The sequence below is a fragment of the Macaca fascicularis genome, chromosome 14, assembly GCF_037993035.2.
Source record: "Macaca fascicularis isolate 582-1 chromosome 14, T2T-MFA8v1.1".
NCBI classification, from domain to species: domain Eukaryota; kingdom Metazoa; phylum Chordata; class Mammalia; order Primates; family Cercopithecidae; genus Macaca; species Macaca fascicularis.
In genome coordinates this window covers 22,377,784-22,395,825 of record NC_088388.1, presented here as the reverse complement: position 1 = coordinate 22,395,825, position 18,042 = coordinate 22,377,784, and the positions used below count along the sequence as shown (strand labels likewise).

The 18,042-nt window shown below is 38.6% G+C and overlaps 1 protein-coding gene across 7 annotated transcripts in view; it reads left to right on the top strand.

Annotated features, from left to right (window-relative positions):
• The window catches only part of TTC17 (tetratricopeptide repeat domain 17), a 139,182-nt gene that overhangs the window by 78,520 nt on the left and 42,620 nt on the right, over positions 1-18,042 (top strand). For 2 of the 7 annotated variants that reach the window (XM_065528282.2, XM_005578145.5), the window contains 4 exons: positions 4,333-4,503; positions 12,077-12,336; positions 12,801-12,954; positions 16,718-16,838. In XM_065528282.2, coding sequence (XP_065384354.1) covers positions 4,333-4,503; positions 12,077-12,336; positions 12,801-12,954; positions 16,718-16,838 — 706 coding nt within the window. Of the gene's footprint in view, positions 1-4,332; positions 4,504-12,076; positions 12,337-12,800; positions 12,955-14,666; positions 15,461-16,717; positions 16,839-18,042 lie in introns of those variants that run through there. The other 5 variants (XM_074013913.1, XM_005578149.5, XM_065528283.2 and 2 more) reach the window with 3 other exon arrangements.

The following is an 18,042-nucleotide window of genomic DNA, read 5'->3' as shown; positions in this document are numbered from 1 at the left end:
AAAAACAAAAACAAAAAACTCAGTTTGTAGATGAGGAAACTGATTCACAAAAAGGTAAAAGTAACTTGTCTTGCCCCAGTCTGTACCCATAACCACTGCTCTAATGCTAAAACAACCACATGATCTTATCATTGGTGCTGGCTTTAGTTACTTGGCTCTTACCAAGTTTTGATGCCTCTCAATTCATTTGTGGCATTTCTTTATTATAACTAACCAAAAAGCATCCTAAGTTACCCAACCAGGAATCTCTACCAATATATGAGATTTAGAAGGTAAGCATTCTTTTTAACAAATATGTGTTTACCCAACTCTAATTGGAAAGTAGAAAATAATCTTCTAGCAATTTGTAAACAATTAAGATGAGAAGATAGGAGATCCTGAGACCTTAGTATACTTTGAAAAACTGTTTGGCGACATGGTAAGTTGTGTCTTTACCCCTCAGGAGACTTTACTTTGACAAGGTATATTAAATATGTAGTTGTTTTTCCAAACACCCTTGTAGGATAGGTTAGTATTAATAACGCTATTTATGCAGGAGATACTCTAAGTGTAGAAAATAATGTTAATATACTAGGATCTCATAGTAGTTCCAGAATCAGAAATACCCTTTTTGGAGTTTTACACTTAGTTGATAGTCTTGTAGTCTCTTACTTCTAAGAAAAACCAAACTGCCAGAATTTGAATTAGATGCTAAATGCTTTGCAAGCAAGTAACAGCATTACACAGAAAAGTGTTTTCCGTTGTCACCTGGGACCTTGTTACCTAAAGCATTTGATTTAAATAGTGTTGTTCCTTTAAAGAAAAATCATACCTCTCAAGGTTAGTGTAAGTCATAGAATCTCCCCATTTTGTGTCAGCAAAAAATAAGTCTTATGCATAGAAGATGACTTGCTACTTTCCAGGTATCTTTCCATTTTTCCTTCTCCAATATTTTCCTGTGTTTCTTTAATGAGAACATCATTCCGACCTCTGCCAGGAAAACAGGCAATATTTTTCCACAAAGGCCAGTTTTTTTAGTTCCCCTTTGAGCTGGAGCAGACCTATACTGTAGTCTAAAGAAGAGAAATTTTAAGTTCTTCTGAAATACTTCATTTACCCTTAGAAACTGGAAGGAGTAATTTTAAAAATTAGGCAATGCAAATATCGCCAAACTATGTATGCAAATCATATCAGAATCCTAAACTGGTCTGGTTTTTTTGTTGTTGTTGTTGGTTTTTTGGGTGTTTTGTTTTGTTTTGAGAAGGAATCTCACTCTGTCACCAGGTTGGAGTGCAGTGGTGCAGTCTCGGCTCACCACAACCTCCGCCTCCCAGGTTCAAGTGATTCTCCTGCCTCAGCCTCCTGAGTAGCTGGGACTACAGGCATGCGCCACCATTCCCAGCTAATTTTTATATTTTTAGTAGAGATGGGGTTTCACCATGTTGGCCAGGATGGTCTCGATCTCTTGATCTCATGATCCTCCTGCCTCGGCCTCCCAAAGTGCTGGAATTATAGGCGTGAGCCACCGCACCTGGCCAAACTGGTCTGTTTTTAATAGTTTATTGTAAGAAAGTTAGTATTCACAATTCTAATCTTAAAGCATGTAGCTTTTATGTGATCATTTTGATGCCTACTTCCGAGAAATACCCTAACACAAACCTCTTATTCTTTTTTTATTCCTCCCGTTCTCCTCCCTGATTCTTCTCGTCTCCCTCTGAGAGATGCTGGCCCCAATTTCCTGAATTTGAGGACAAGACATTCTTAGAATGCACATGGCTTGCACAAGATGTCTGAGTTTGAGGTCATGCAGAAGGAGTAATTTAGCTTCAGGGTCACTTGTGCACACAATATTTTATAAATTACCTACAAGGTATTTTTTCGTATTGTATAAGTTTAAAAAGATGAGACCAATTAAATTTTTACTGTGGGCAGAGGGTGGGAGAGAAACAGAAGAGAATCAAATGTTGAAGGAGGAAATCAACTTCAGAAAACACAGAATTTCACTGGGTTCTAGTGCTAAAGGTTTGTCCTTTGCTTTTATAATGTTTTATACAACCTGTGTCAGTCAATGTGAAGAATGCTTTAATCAGCATCATTGTCATAATTATTTCCTCTTTGCTTTTAATAGTCATGCTTATTTATATCCCAATTAAGAATTGTCTCTGAGAAGTGTGATGTTCTTCATAATAAATTATACTCAATTGGGTGTGCAGAGTTGGTTGATGTCATGATTCTGTTTTATTTTAATGCTCTTATGTTTAGCTCCCCTGACTTAACTACACATACCAGATGGTGAAAACAGAAGTGAGGGCAAATTAACAACCTCTGTCCTGTCATAGGAGAATCTGGAGAAAGAAAGCAACTACCATTGCTCATGACTTCTTTCCCATTAGCCCTCCATGGGCGGACATACACACACACACACACACACACACACCCCTTGCTCGTGGCTTCTTTCCCATTAGCCCTCCATGGGCAGGCGCGCACACACACACATACACCACACTCAGTCTTTATCAAGCTGTACTTTTCACTGCTCCCAAACACAAATGAGAATTTCTGTCCCTGTTGCTTTGCCCAACACTTTATTCTTCCTTGCCTAGAATGCTGCCTTCCCTACTGACCAGGGGGAAGCCTAGAAGCCTTGTAATAAGATAAAGATCTCAGATCCAGATCTCAGATCTACTACTTTTGACTTTAGGCAAGTTACTTTATTTCACTGAGAATCAGTTTCCTCATTCGTGAAATGAAGATGCACACGGTTTTTATGAGGATAAAGTGGATGAAAAAATATAAAGCATTCAAAAAATATTTCTTCTATTTCCTGTAGTTCTCCTTCTATAAGTCCTGCCTATTCTTTAAAATTCGAGTTCTAAGCTTATTCTCTGAAGCACTTATTTGGAACAAGTGTTCTTTGTTTCTTGTATTTACTGTCTCCCCAAGTTGTTTGTCAATTTCTTGAGAGCTGAAACTCTTAAAAGAATCCTCAATTTCTGACATAGTCTTGTTAAATATGGTAGCCTCCAATGTATAATAGTGTAAAAGTGGAAAATGGAAAGTGACTCTCTAAACATGTGGTCCCCTTACTCTAAAGTCATTAAGTTGGAAAAGGCTTTGAGTCCATTACAGTTTCTTGGCACAGTAAGGGAGATGGCATTAGAAGTACTTCCGTAAATTGTGAAATCTAAGAGAGCCATCAGTCAAGAAAGAGACATCTTGTGTTTCCGTTCATGTAGAGAGAGCTTGATTTGGTGAATCTGTACATATAGATAAGATGATTGATTGATTGATAGAAGGATAGATAGATAGATGGATAGATAGATCGGTCTATCTTTGAGACAACATTCTCTGAAGAATAAACTTAGAGTGTGTTTGAATGTTCTGGTAAAGGAGAGCAGCTACTTCTACACTCTTAACCAAAGAATTTTCCTCTAACAGGAAAGCTGTGATTCTCCATTGGAAATGCATTTTCATTGACAATGTCCATGGAACACAGCGGGCAAAGAGGATAGCTATTCAGCTTGCCAGATCAGCTAGAACTAACCAAGGGTAGTCAAAGGAGGGACAGATGTCAGCCAGATTGCTGCCATATTAGATACAACTATCTGGTAACATACTCTCCTACCCAGAGAATGACCATCAGGTAGAGCTGAATAGTGGGGGTTTTGGTTCATACTAACACAAAACTCTTAATAGGATCAAAATCCTTTAACTCATAGGTAAAAGTCGCTGTAGAGGTCATTCCCACTATATGTGCCAAAAGTTATTTTTATTGACATGACCAGAACTTGTTTTCCAAAAGAAACGTTCCAAAACATTTCCAGATGTTACATTGCAGTCTTAATTGTTAACTTTCTGCCATCATCTCCCTTTAATTCTTTGGCTTTTAATTTTTAATAATTTGTCATCTTTTGATATATCTCATTTTAAGCCATGATGCAAAAATAGTATTTTTCTCTGCTATAATTTATCTCAGACTTATCCAGGTATTAACCTGTCATTTCTCACAAATAGAAGGAAAACTTTTTGATGATACTTCTAACTTCAAGAAAATATTTCATGGCCGTTATGAATGGAACAAGGTCTTGGGGCTTAATCTTTGTTGTTACAGTTGTTTTTATCCTCCCAAATACTTGACAATAGCCTACAACTGAAACTTGAACTTCATTGCAAAAGCTTGAATCACAGTAATGATCTGGCTTTGGGTGCTGCAGCTCACTGATTTTTGTATGTTCTGAAGAAAAACCAGCATTGTCACATTTTTGCTCTTCTTGATATTTTAGGACCTTGTACTATAGTACTACACAAGAGAGATATTTCTAATGTGCTATATCTGTGTCTCTTGTCATTGAGGTAATTGTCATGAAAAAACCCTGGACAACAGCCATGACAAACAGAAATATTTTGACAACTCACAGTCACTGGATGCTGCTGAAGAAGAGCCCTCTGAGAGAGGAACAGAGGAGGACCCTGTGTTCTCTGTTGAGAATTCAGGGAGGGACTCAGATGCCCTTAGACTTGAAAGTAAGTTGATTTGACCTAAGCTGTGCTTCTGGGGAAAAATCAACTCTCAAGCTTTAAGCTTAGGCTTTTCTCTACTTTTAAGAATTTGTTTCCTTCTTTTAACAATCATATTGTAGCATCATGAGGGTGACCCCTAGGTGGTGAGGCAGAAGACAAACTATAGTGTGAAGGTGTTCTTCACACTTTCTTTGTTCTCTACTTCAGTGTCTTCTGTTGCTAGAACAAATCTGATTTGTTTATGTATCAGTCTTCTTAATGTTACTAGTATATTGAGTAAATCATTGTAAAAGGAACAAAAGTTGCTTTTACACTAACCCAATAAAATATGAAGATTTGGAATAATGGGCTTACCTATTACGCCCTCTCCCAAGATTCCATTTTATGACCACATTTTGAGCTATATTGTACTAAATGGTTCTTGCTTAGATTATCAGAATTGCCAAAATGCATGACTTCTTTTTAGTATTCACCCACTTGACCACTTTACTGTACCTGGAACTATGCATAACTCCTCCCCACTTCTTGAAACTCTCTTCTTTCCTCTTGGCTTCTGGAATATCACTTTCTCTTGGCTTTCTTCTATCCACACACCATCTTTTAAAATTGATTTCACTTACTCTTTATTCTGCCCTTTATTTGTTGGGTTATCCAGGATCCTGACTTTGACCTTCTATTCTCGTCCTTCTACGTATTATCTCTTGGTGATTCAAATACCCTTGACTACACCAATGACTCCAGACCTATATTTCAGCTAAGACATTCTCTACAACTCCAGATCTTATTTCTACTTTTTTTTTTTTTTTTTTTTTTTTTTTTTTTTTTAGTGTACTCTTCATCTGGATGTGCCATAGGCACTTAAATGTAACATATCCAGAATTGAACTTCTCCTCATATGGGCCCTATTTTCTGAAATACTTCTAATTTCTACATTCCTGATCTCTGTTAACAACAGCACAACTCACCCAGACACCACTGTATCCAGTCAATCTCTCAGACCTGTTGCATCTATATCTCTTCATTCATTCCCTCTGCCACTGCTTGAATTCAGACTTTCTTCATTTCTGCCTGCACTATTGCAGTAGCGTCTCAATTTGGCTCTCTAAATCTAGTCTTTTATTTTAATCTGTATGTGAAGAAAGATAATACATGTAATCAATACAGAATTTTAAAAGTGGAAACAACCAATGTTACTAATTTTTTGTACGTCCAAAGAGTTGTTTCTAAAATGTAGATCTGATCAGATTTGCAAGTTACTTAATCTTCCTGAGCCTTTCTTACCTCATTTATTTAAAAACAAACCAACAAAAATGCTTCATAGAGTGGTTTTGAGTATTTAAATGAAATAACTTGGTGAAGCATTTATTTTAGTGCCTGGTACTCAGAACCCAGTAAATGTTCTACAAACATAGGTATAACTGCAACTTCAGGAGTCAAAGTCTTTGCAAGCACATACACATAGTACATGATCAGTAAACATCAGTTCAAGGGAGCCATAATATATTTGCACAAGAATTGTTACAGGAAAGGTTCCCTGTTTGCTTTTCTAGGTTATCTACTCAGAGTTCCCAGTTTTCTCTTGCTATACTGACCCAGCTAGAAAAAGGAAGAACACCACTGGTGGCAACGAATACTTATGATTATTGTTTTCTGCTCAGAAGAGAATGATTTCCCTACCTACCTTAATCCGAGTGATTTAATCTAAGTCTTTTGTGCTTTCTGATTACTGGCTTGAAATTTTATGTCATTGCTTATATGTTAAATCATAAGCATATCTGCAGCTTTCCAATCGACTTCAAACCAGATGACTGCTTTTTCAAGAGAACCCTAGGACTCAAAACAGAATTGCCCAAGGCCCTATGGTGGTAATCTTTTTTTATATTTTTGAGAAGGAGTCTTGCTCTGTCACCCAGGCTGGAGTGCAATGGCGCGGTCTCGGCTCACTGCAACCTCCACCTCCTGGGTTCAAGCAGTTCTCCTGCCTCAGCCTCCCAAGTAACTGCGATTACAGGCACATGCCACCACACCCAGCTAATTTTTTTGTATTTTAGTACAGATGGGTTTTCACTGTGTTGCCCAGGCTGGTCTCAAACTCCTGAGCTCAGGCAATCCACCTGCCTCGGCCTCCCAAAGTGCTGGGATTACAATCATGAGCCACAGCGCCCGGCCCTATGGTGGTAATCTTAATTTGGAACCAAGTTTGTCTAATTCCTTAGAATACTCTTTCTTTTTTGTGAGACAAAGGGACATATTCCCTCTACAGTATTGTTATTAAAGATAGTATGTGCCTTACTTGCCTTTAGAAGCCACAATCTTAAGTACTCTAGCACCCATTGATATTACTCATGCAAGATTTCTGGAGGAAGATGTTTTCGGTCAGATTTTGCTGGTCATCTCTTTGAATTTGTGTTCTTTAACTCTTTCTATGGCTATGTTTACTTCTGTCTTGTTTTGAATGTAGCACTCATCTTTCCATCCTCTGCTCCCTAAAACTCCTTGAAACTTCTCTTCCAAGATTGTTAATGCTGTTTCTTATCAAATATAGTCACCTTCTGTTAATCGGCTTCTGATATTCCACTCCCTCTCAGTAGTGTTCTCTGTAGCCATTAACTGGCTTCTATTTCTATTCCAGGTGTGGTGATCCCAGTTTCTTCCTGGATAACCATTGTCATCTGATCCAAAAGTCTTTCCTAATATTGAGCTAAAACATGACCTCTCATTTCTAGTTTTGTCTTATGAGGCCAGCAACGTCAGTCTTGTTTCTCATTAATAGCACATTCCTGTAGGTATTGAAAATGGTTATTGTTCCTGCCTACCTTCCTTTCCTGTGTCTTTGCTTCTCTTCAGTTAAATGTCCCCACTTCCTTGAATAACTTAATGTTATGGCATCTAGTCTCTTCACTGTCTTTGAAGTAATCTCCTTGGAATTTTTCAAAATCTTTTCAAGCCCGAATTTTTGGTGTAATATATCAGCTACTCTTCCTGCCACTGGATCCCCCTAGATTTCTTCAGTCCCTCTTCTGAAGTTTTGAGTACTTTTTGCCAAGTATATTTTCTGTGAATGTGCTCTGCTTTGCACATCTCCTAAAGTGAGGTGCCCAGACTTAAACATGAATCTCCAGGTGTGTGTGGAACATTTCAAGCTTCTTTTTGTTTTCAACAGAACTACATATGCATAGCTACGTTTCTTTCTTTCTTTTTTTTTTTTTTTTTTTGAGATGGCGTCTTGCTCTGTTGCCCAGGCTGGAGTGCAGTGGCACAATCTTGGCTCACTGCAAGCTCCGCCTCCCGGGTTCATGCCATTCTCCTGCCTCAGCCTCTCGAGGTAGCTGGGACTATAGGCGCCCACCACCACACATGGCTAATTTTTGTATTTTTATGAAGCAAGATTTTACCATGTTGGCCAGGCTGTTCTCAAACTCCTGACCTCAGGTGATCCGCCCACCTCGACCTCCCAAAGTGCTGGGATTACAGACGTGAGTCACCATGCCTGGCCCATAGCTTCATCTGTTAACACTTCTCCTAGTCCCTGTGATTCTTGATAGTACCTAATATGGCTCAGATACAACCATAAACCTTCCCACTACCCTGGAATAGGCTTCATCTCCGTAAAGGATGTGAACTCACATCTCACATAAACCTCACTGTGGATGCTCACATTCTCTCCAACTTCACAATATTTATTCTTCTTTTTCCCAGTGTGAAAATGGTGCATGGTAACGAAAATCGTTTTCAGTTTATATCATACCATCTGTCCTACAAGCAGCAAGATTTAGTTATTCCTCTTGCTTCAAGCATAATTCGAAACCTTCTGAGATCTCTCTACAATCCAGATCTTTCACCAAACCAGAATTCTGTATTTTCAGCTGTACAGGACAGTTGTGTAGGGCAGTGTTCTATATAGGACAATATCTGAAGATACATTCCTCCATCCATTCTTGTCTAGACTGTAAGTTCCATGGGTTGTTACCACCCAGCCCTCAGCACATTGCTAGATACAGCAACAAATATTTTCATGAATTAATGACTAGTGTCTACAATTCCAAGTCTTTATCCTGTTGCCCTTTCCTAACTCCATTGTCTTTATAAATATCATTCTGTTTACATATTCACAGATTCTAAACCTATAGTCATATATTAAAAATCCCAGTTTTTCACATTAGACTTAAAAATCTTGAAGTCATCTTTGAGCCTATCCTATTACTAATTTTTCTCCATTAACATTTCCTTGTATACCTCTTTACCCTCCCTTTTTAAAAAATTCCTTTTCCCTTTACCTTAAGACAACCCACTTCTATAACTCTTTTTTTTTTTTTTTAATACTTTAAGTTCTAGGGTACATGTGCACAACGTGCAGGTTTGTTACATATGTATACATGTGCCATGTTGGTGTGCTGCACCCATTAACTCGTCATTTACATTAGGTATATCTCCTAATGCTATCCCTCCCCCTCCCCTCTCCCCACTCCCCACAATAGGCCCCGGTGTGTGATGTTCCCCTTCCTGTGTCCAAGTGATCTCATTGTTCATTTCGCACCTATGAGTGAGAATATGCGGTGTTTGGTTTTCTGTTCTTGTGATAGTTTGCTGAGAATGATGGTTTCCAGCTGCATCCATGTCCCTACAAAGGACACGAACTCATCCTTTTTTATGGCTATATAGTATTCCATGGTGTATATGTGCCACATTTTCTTAATCCAGTCTGTCACTGATGGACATTTGGGTTGATTCTAAGTCTTTGCTATTGTGAATAGTGCTGCAATAAACATACGTGTGCATGTGTCTTTATAGCAGCATGATTTATAATCCTTTGGGACACTTCTATAACTCTTATAAAGATTCTTAAATACCTTTCTAATTGGTCTCTTTGTCTTCTGTCTTCTCTTTCCTTGTCCAACACCCCTGTTCCAATACACAAACTGATTTACTACTCTAAGACTTTAACCTTCGTAATTATTATGGCCCTCATCCTGTTATTCTTCTGCTTAAGAAACAAGAGGCTCCCTTTACAACGAATCCTCTTCATGACTTTCTCACACATTTGTAACATCACCTACCTTTCCTAAGTGTCTTATTTGTTGCTATCCCCTGTATACATTCTTGGTTGTAATTAATTTGAAATTGGTCATGCCTTCCATGTGCCTTTACTATCCCTGTATGTATGTGTGTGGACAAATGAGTCTATGCATACATGCTTTTTTTAAAAAAAATGTCACTCTGGAAGGCTGGGTGCAGTAGCTCACACCGGAATCCAAGCACTTTGAGAGGCTAAGGCAGGCGGATCACCTGAGGTCAGGAGTTCAAGACCAGCCTGGTCAACATAGCGAAACCCCATCTCTACAAAAATACAAAAAAAATTAGCTGGGTGTGGTGGCCTGCACCTATAATCCCAGCTATTTTGGAGGCTGTGGCAGGAGGATCACTTGAGCCCAGGAGACAGAGGTTTCAGTGAGCTGAGATCGCGCCACTGCACTGCACTCCAGCCTGGGTGACAGAACAAGACTCTGTCTCAAAAAAAAAAAAAAAAAAAAAAAAAAAAAAAAGTCACTCTGGGGAGTGACCTCCCTGGCCCTCTACTCTGTCTGTCTAAATCCTGCCTCAGGTAGTCCGCCTTTCTCTAAGAAGCATTTTGTGATTACATGCAAGTATTTTTTCCTCTTAAAAAAAAAGTTAATTGTTCTCTTTATTATTTCATGTATGTAGTTTTCTGTCTCCAACTTGATTATAAATTCATTATATTTAATTTCTTAAGGTTAGAAACTTTCCATTTTTTTTTTGTTCCCACCTACAGCTTACAGAGATAGACACATAGTAGGCTATCAATAAAGTTTGGTTTATTTTTTGCTAACTCAGAGCACACTTATAATCTACTTATTCCTCACCTGTGAGGAGAAAATATAAAAATATGTACATATTTAGTGTTGTTTTTTAGCAATTGCTTTTGCCCCAACCCCAGCAGCCTTTAGAAAAGCCTAATGGCTACCAGCAACAGAAGCCTGCAGCAAGCTCCGTATTCTCTCTTCATTTGAATATCAGTTTCCATTGATGAAAGCCCCTCTCTCTCAGAAGTTTTAAATAATGATAAATATTACCATATGTTAGGAGCACAGGGAAGCAGTAGCCTTGGATTACTGGGTTTGCAGACCTCTTTGTAGCTAAACAGCATGATTTTTTTCCAGTATGTTGCCTAACGACAGGGATATGTTCTAGGAAATGCGTCCTTGGGTGATTTTACCATCGTGGGAACATCATAGAGTGTACTGTACTTACTTACACAAAGCTAGGTGGTATAGCCTACTGTGCTCCCGTGTTATATTGTGTAGCCTCTTGCTCCTAGGCTACAAACTTCTACAGCACGTTTATCTGCTGAAACACTGTAGGCAAGCATAACACAATGGTAAATATTTGCGTCTCTAAACGTATTTAAATGCAGAAAAGGTACAGGGGAAATACAGTATTATAATTTTATGGCACCACTGTGGTATATGCAGTTCATCATTGACCAGAACTTCATTATGTGGTGCATGGCTGTGATACCATGTTCTAAATCCCTGAACAAGCCAGAATTACCAACTGAAGATTACTGCACTAGAATAATGAAACTGGCGTTTTGTGAGGTATCAACCCAGAGCTCTCAGGTTTTCCTGTGGGTATATGTTACAAAAGGAGATGTTTTGTTATTTGTTCTTGTACCCTATCTACTTCCTAAAGGGACTAGGGATAACTTTCATGGAATGCACAATGTAACATCCAGCCATTAATACAAAATAAACAGGAAAAGTTAAGTAGTGCAGAATTTTTTAAAAGAAAGCCTTCTATTAAGAAACTCGGGCTGATTTTCTCTGAACTTCCTTGTTATTCAAGCGTAGAGGAAAACTCAAGAGGGTTGTGTAGCCTTCATTGGATAATAAAGGAAACATACTGAGTTCTCAAGAGAGAGAATTTTTGCTAGGCCATTATGCTGAGAGTCTTCCATCGGGGTCTTTTAGAGACTTGAGCCACCTAAATAATATCTTGGTAATCATTTTAGAAAGAAATTATTGTAGTATATTGCTATTTCTTATATCAGCCATTAGTGAAAAATGGGAGCCTTCATGTAGAATTAGGATAGTTTTCTATTAAACAAATCATTTTTCAGTTAAGTCAGTTAAGCCAGCTATATGGTCTGGACACACAGCTATGTCCAGATATTTGAATAAACCTTGAAGAATCCCATATATTAAATAACATAATAAGCTTCATCCTTGCCATCTATGTTTTGAATGTAGAGCAAGTGGATCTTTTTTAAAAAATAGTATATCACATACCTGTCCTCATGCTCACTAATAAGAGAATCTCTGCCTGCCTGCTGTCTAGCTGCCACTGTTCTCAGCCAGGCTTTTGGCAAACGCTAGATGACAAACTTGGTATTTTATTATGTATTTTGAAGATGCTGAATGGTATTTTTATCACATTGGGCTATAGAAGTGCCTCTAAGCAGAGCCAAAACGTTTCTCCAGATGCAGGGTTGGAGTCACTCAAGGACTTGAATGAGTACTATGTACCTTTTACTAACATGCTGGCCCTTGAATTTCAGGTACGGTGGTTGAGGAGAGCAATGGCTCTGACGAGATGGAGAACTCAGATGAAACCAAAATGTCAGAAGAAATACTGGCTTTGGTGGATGAATTTCAGCAGGCATGGCCTTTGGAAGGCTTTGGGGGTGCACTGGAGATGAAAGGGCGGCGTCTAGACTTACAAGGAATACGGGTGCTGAAGAAAGGTCCCCAGGATGGAGTGGCCAGAAGCTCTTGCTACGGAGACTGCAGAAGTGAAGATGATGAAGCAACAGAATGGGTAAGTTTGCCAGCTTAATTCTTACAAAATTGTAGCCCATGTCCTTCAGGGGATCCTAGTATGCAAAGTGGAAGTTTCTGTTGGATATGTGGCACTACTTGGCTGCACACTCCAGGACAGCCTTCACATTGGAATTTTACCGGGAGGAAGCATTTCATGTTACTTATGTATTGCTGGCTCTTCTGGGAGGCAGGAGGAAATGGGATGGGTGTGAAGCCACAGTCAGAGCCTGCAGACTTGGAACTGTCCAGTTCAGACATCTTTCTTTTCAGTTTCTCCTATACATTCTTCAAGACTAGGTTATTTTGTTCATTTCACTAACCATTTTTTATTTAGGTCTTTAAGAGTTAAATTCAAGGAGAGAACCTGAGCACAAGACTTGGTTATTCTTAACTAGTATTCACAAGTCATTGACAGATTTGATCACTGGTCTCATTTGTCCCTAACATGTTTCTGTTTCCCAGATTACATTCCAGGTCAAACGTGTAAAGAAACCCAAAGGAGATCATAAGAAAACTCCTGGGAAAAAAGTAGAAACAAGTCAGATAGAAAATGGACATCGTTACCAAGCAAACCTGGAGATCACTGGCCCCAAGGTGGCATCTCCTGGGCCACAAGGTAAATTCGAATGTTTAATATGCCAATTTCTTGTTTTAGATATCACTGTCTCATTTCTCACAGAGGCTGTATTTGTAACTTGAAATAGTTCAGATGAGATGATAAAGGGGCAAAGTGATCAAGAAACCAGTCTGTCTTCTGTATCAATGAAAAAAGTGTTCAAACACTAAAACATTATGGAAATGAAATTCCAGTGGATTTAACATTATGTGTAATAAATCATAAATGAAGAAAAACTAGGTGAATATTTACATGTTCTTTCCATGTAGAAAGAACTTTCTAAGGCAGAGAGAGAGAAAGAAAATAATAATTCTGACACTGGAAAGCACCACAAAATAAGACAAAGGACTGAAGCAAAGTATTTTTTGTAGATTATTTTTGTATATATTTACAGAATATATGATAAGCAGAGGGTATCAATATCATTTAAAGAGCACTTACAAATCAATATGAAACATACAGTATTTCAATAAAATATATGCAGCGTACATAGGCAGTTCACCAAACACAGACACACACACACACACACACACACACACACACAGAGATGGCCACTAAACTTGAGAAGATGTTCAACCTCATCAGCAATCAAAGGAGTGCAGGCTTAAACAGTAAGATACCAGTTTTGATTATCAAATTGTTTTTAAATGTGTAACACACATTTTATTTAAATGAAGTGAATTTTGGGGTAGTCTGACTAGACACATCAGAAAATTTAAATATATACCAGTTATTCTACTTATAGTAATTTACCCTAAGTAAATCATCTTACAAGTGCCATAGATGTAAGTAGAAAGATATTGATCATGGGGTTGCTTATAATAAAAATTTGTAAACAACCTGAACGTTGTAATTGCCTAAGTAAATCATAACACGTCCATGCTGCATAATATGCAGCCAAAATATTGGTAATATACTAAGAAAAGCAATTTATAAAGTAGTAAATGTAGAGAATACCTTAATCATTATGCTGTATTTCATCAACTACATTTTTTTCACATTTCAATATCTCTGAAATTGGAATACATCTTAGAGTTGATAGTATCTTATATAATAATTGGCGCTGTTTTTCTTTCTTAAATCCTTTAAAATAATGTATATTTACAGTTGGCAGCATCTTAGATTTGATGAAATATGGTATAATAAACAAGCACATAGAAACAAAAGTAGGAGGAAATACATCAAAATGTTATAAATGGTCATCTCTGGGTGCTAACAGAGCTATAGGTGATTTTTATTTTCTTCTGTATGACTTTTCCATTTTTAAAATATTTTACAATAAGCCTGTATTACTTTTATAAACAAAAAAACTAAAAATGTATTATAAAAGTGAAAACTAAAGCTGAATATGGTTGAGATGATATGAGAGCACTTAAGCAGTTTTAAATGTATTCAAATTGGTGGGCCCAAGTAGGGCATTGAATGTACTTGCAAATGGGATCATGGAACCACTTATTGGCATTAAAGTGAAAAGCTCTAAAGCATAGAGGACAGAAATACTAGAGAGATTCAAAATCCCAATTTTCAGTTAAGTATGGATTCTATTCACTGCTAACTAATCAGCTTCATGATAAATCCTGACCAAGTTATAAAGCAAAGTATTAAATAGTTTGTGAGCCCATGGGGGAAAAATGGAGATCATTAAGAGCCATTGTAGATTTTCTAAGAACTAATAATAATGCTTAACTAATTTCATTTCCTTTTTTGGTTAGGGCTACTAGACTGGAAGACCAGGAAAGTGCCATAGACATAATGTAACTGGATTTCAGCAAGGCATTTAACAGAGCCTCTTATGATATCCTTGTGAACCAGATGGAGAGATGTGGGCTTGAAGCCTTCCCATTGCCTACAGGATAAAATTCAAACTTCCTAGTGTGTTGTACAAGACCCTTTACAACCCGCCTCTGTGTACCCTTCAACACCATTCTCTGAACCAACCATGCTCATGTTTTTACCTCAGTGCCTTTGCACATGCTGTTCCCTATGCCTGGAATGCCCTATGCCCCCTCTGCCCTCTGCCGTGCTAAAATATCCCTCATCCTTAAACTTCAAAATCAAGTGCCATCTCTTCCTTGTTACCTTCAGGCAGAATTAGTTACTCTTTCCTCTGTGCAATTGTTCTATATCTTTGCTCTAGCTCTTTTCCTATTGTATTGTAATGATTTGTTTATGTTTACCTTCCTTACTAGACTGTGAGCTCAAGAGCAGGCCGTCTTATGATTCCTGTCTGTACCCCTAGTGTCTTTTATGGTTCTCAGCCCCTTATAACAGGTGCTCAATAAATATTTTTCAAATGAAATTATTAAATGTAAAAGAAAAATAAGATTTTTTTGTGAAAATTATGGCTTATTTAAGTTATTAATTTAAAGAGAGTTAATTTGAAACTCTTTCAAAACTGTTCCTTTCTGTTTTGTTAAAATCTCAATCTAAACCCCTGCCTGTACCTCAAACAGTTTTCTACTGTTGGTAAATTCCTATAATATAAAAAGTGCTATACAGAACTAAAGTTCTCCTTCCTGCCTATTCCATTATAACTCCTTCAGAAAACCCCTCCCAGACAAGACAGTTCTGCTCTTTTCTTGGGGATTTGATGTAAGTAAAGCGCCCAGACCCAAAAAGTAGTACCTACGAAGGATATTAATAAACAGAGCTTTAAAATTTTTTGTAGCTTTAAATAGCTTGTTGATTGGGAACATACACGTTAGAGTCAAACAGACTTGGATCAGGATCCCAGCTCTGCCATTTCCTAGCCAGGTGACCTGGGCAAGTCATCTAGTCTCCCTGAGTCTCTGTTTTCTCATCTGAGAAATGAGGGTTAAAACCTACTTTAGGCCAGATGCAGTGGCTCACATCTATAAGCCCAGCACTTTGGGAGGCCAGGGTGGGAGGATCACTTGAACCCAGGAGGTTAAGGCTACAGAAAGCTAGTATCATGCCATGGCACTCCAGCCTGGGCAAGAAAGCAAGGTGCTGTCTCTAATTAAAAAAAGAAAAATGGAAAAAACTTATGAGGTTAATGATGTAAAGCACTTAGCACGGGATCTGAATACACAGGAAGTGCTCTTCAAATAGATGATAACCAGGCTGGTTCTTGGACTGTGGTGTTGTGGCGGGGGCTGCGGGGAGATGATCATCTTTCATTAACATCATTATTCCCTGCTGCTCTTCTTTATAGCAGTGGTTCTCTCTATTGGGTGTGATGTTGCCCCCCCAGGGGACATTTGGCAATATCTGGAGACATTTTGTTGTTTTATCTGGGGAACGGTGCTACCAACATCCAGTGGGTAGAGGCCAAAGATGATGCTAAACACCCTCCAATGCACAGGACAGGTCCTCAAAAAATTATCCAGCCCAAAATGTCAATAATACCAGGTTGAGAAACCCTGCTTTAGGGATATATGTTTCTACTAAGTTGGAGTTGTCTTTATAAAATCAAAATACAGAGGGGGCAAAAATTAAGTTTGGTAAGACTGTTAACATTGAAGAATACCTTAACCCTTATTTCATGTTGCTCAGTCTTAAATCCACCAAAGGACTCATTTATTCTTTCTTCTCCACCTGTCTTTACTCAGAGATGATCTTTAGTCCCATTTCATAATGACAAGATTTTAATTAGACCATAGATGGGGGAAATGCTAAAGACTACAAGAATGACTAGCACCTCCAAATACACCAATCTGGGTGAAGTAATCATCAGGGCACAAGGCCCTTTGGGTTCTGTTCCTTTGCAATCGCGTGGATTCATGGCATACTTTCCTTCTAGGAAAAAAACGTGACTACCAGCGTCTGGGATGGCCCAGCCCAGACGAATGCGTCAAACTCCGCTGGGTAGAGCTGACTGCCATCGTGAGTACCTGGCTTGCAGTTTCTTCAAAAAACATTGAGTAAGTATGTTAAGCCTTTCCCTCCTTTATGGCATTTGAGTTCCACTGAACCCAGCTGACTTTAAGGATGCCCTCTTAGCAGAGAGTAGAAAAGTTATCCTTTCTAGAGCTGAATTTTCAAAGGATGACCATGCTGACCATGGCCCCCAGGTGGACCCAACCCATTGTAGCAAAGCCTTGAGTGTGCCTCCCTTCCCGGTGCCTTCACCTGTCCTTCGTAAGCTATCTAGCAGCCATGTATAACCTGCTTAGTTTGCAATGAAGACTAGATCCTCTTTATAGAAGCACAAAACCCATATTTTCTCATGAATATCATGCAGTTGTAAGGGAGACAGAGCAAATCCAGATTTGCAAACACCTACCGAGACATACTAGGTGCCTCTGATAACTGCTTTCTCCTCACTGGACACTCACTCTCTTTTGCTGACCCCTTTTCTACCCTTTAAGTGTTGGAGTTTCCCAGGATTTACCACTAAACCTTCTTATTTTGTAATCACGTCTAGTCAGACTGATCTACTCCCAAAATTCCAATCAACACAGATGTACTAACAGCTCCCAAACTTGAATCTCCATACCAGACCTTCTACAATGCCTTCAACTCATTTGTCTGTCTCCCTGACCTGTCTTGTCTAGACTGCACTCAGGCATCCCATGCTCAGGAAAACTAAAGTCATAATTTTCTTGCCCACTCTCCATATTAAAAAATTAATTGTTTCGTTTGTTTTTTCTTTTCCTATTTTTAGTAAATAGCTCCAGCAATGCTTAGGCCAAAAACCTGGGAGTTATCCTTAACAGTTTTCCTCCCTTGCTCTTCAAATTCAGCCTGTTACCAATTCTTAGCACTTTTACTCCCTGAGTATTTTTCAAAACCACCTACTTTTCTCCATCTCCATTGGTGCCTCCTCAAACCAGAGCATAACCATCCCTACATCAGTTCATCCAGTACCTCCTAGTTGGTCCTCTTGCTCTGTTCACTCTTGCCTCTGTTCAACCTATTCTCTCCACAGTACTCAGAATTCTTCAAATATAAGTCAAATCATTCTTAAAGCACTCTAGGAAATTCTTACTGCTATTTAAAGTGGACTTGATCTGCTTTTCTTGATCTGCTCCCTGCCTGTTTTTTCATCCTCTCTTTTGCCCTCTCTCCTGCCAGGACTGTCACACATGGTGTCTCTTTTGTCTGTGGCATTGTTCTCACTGTGGG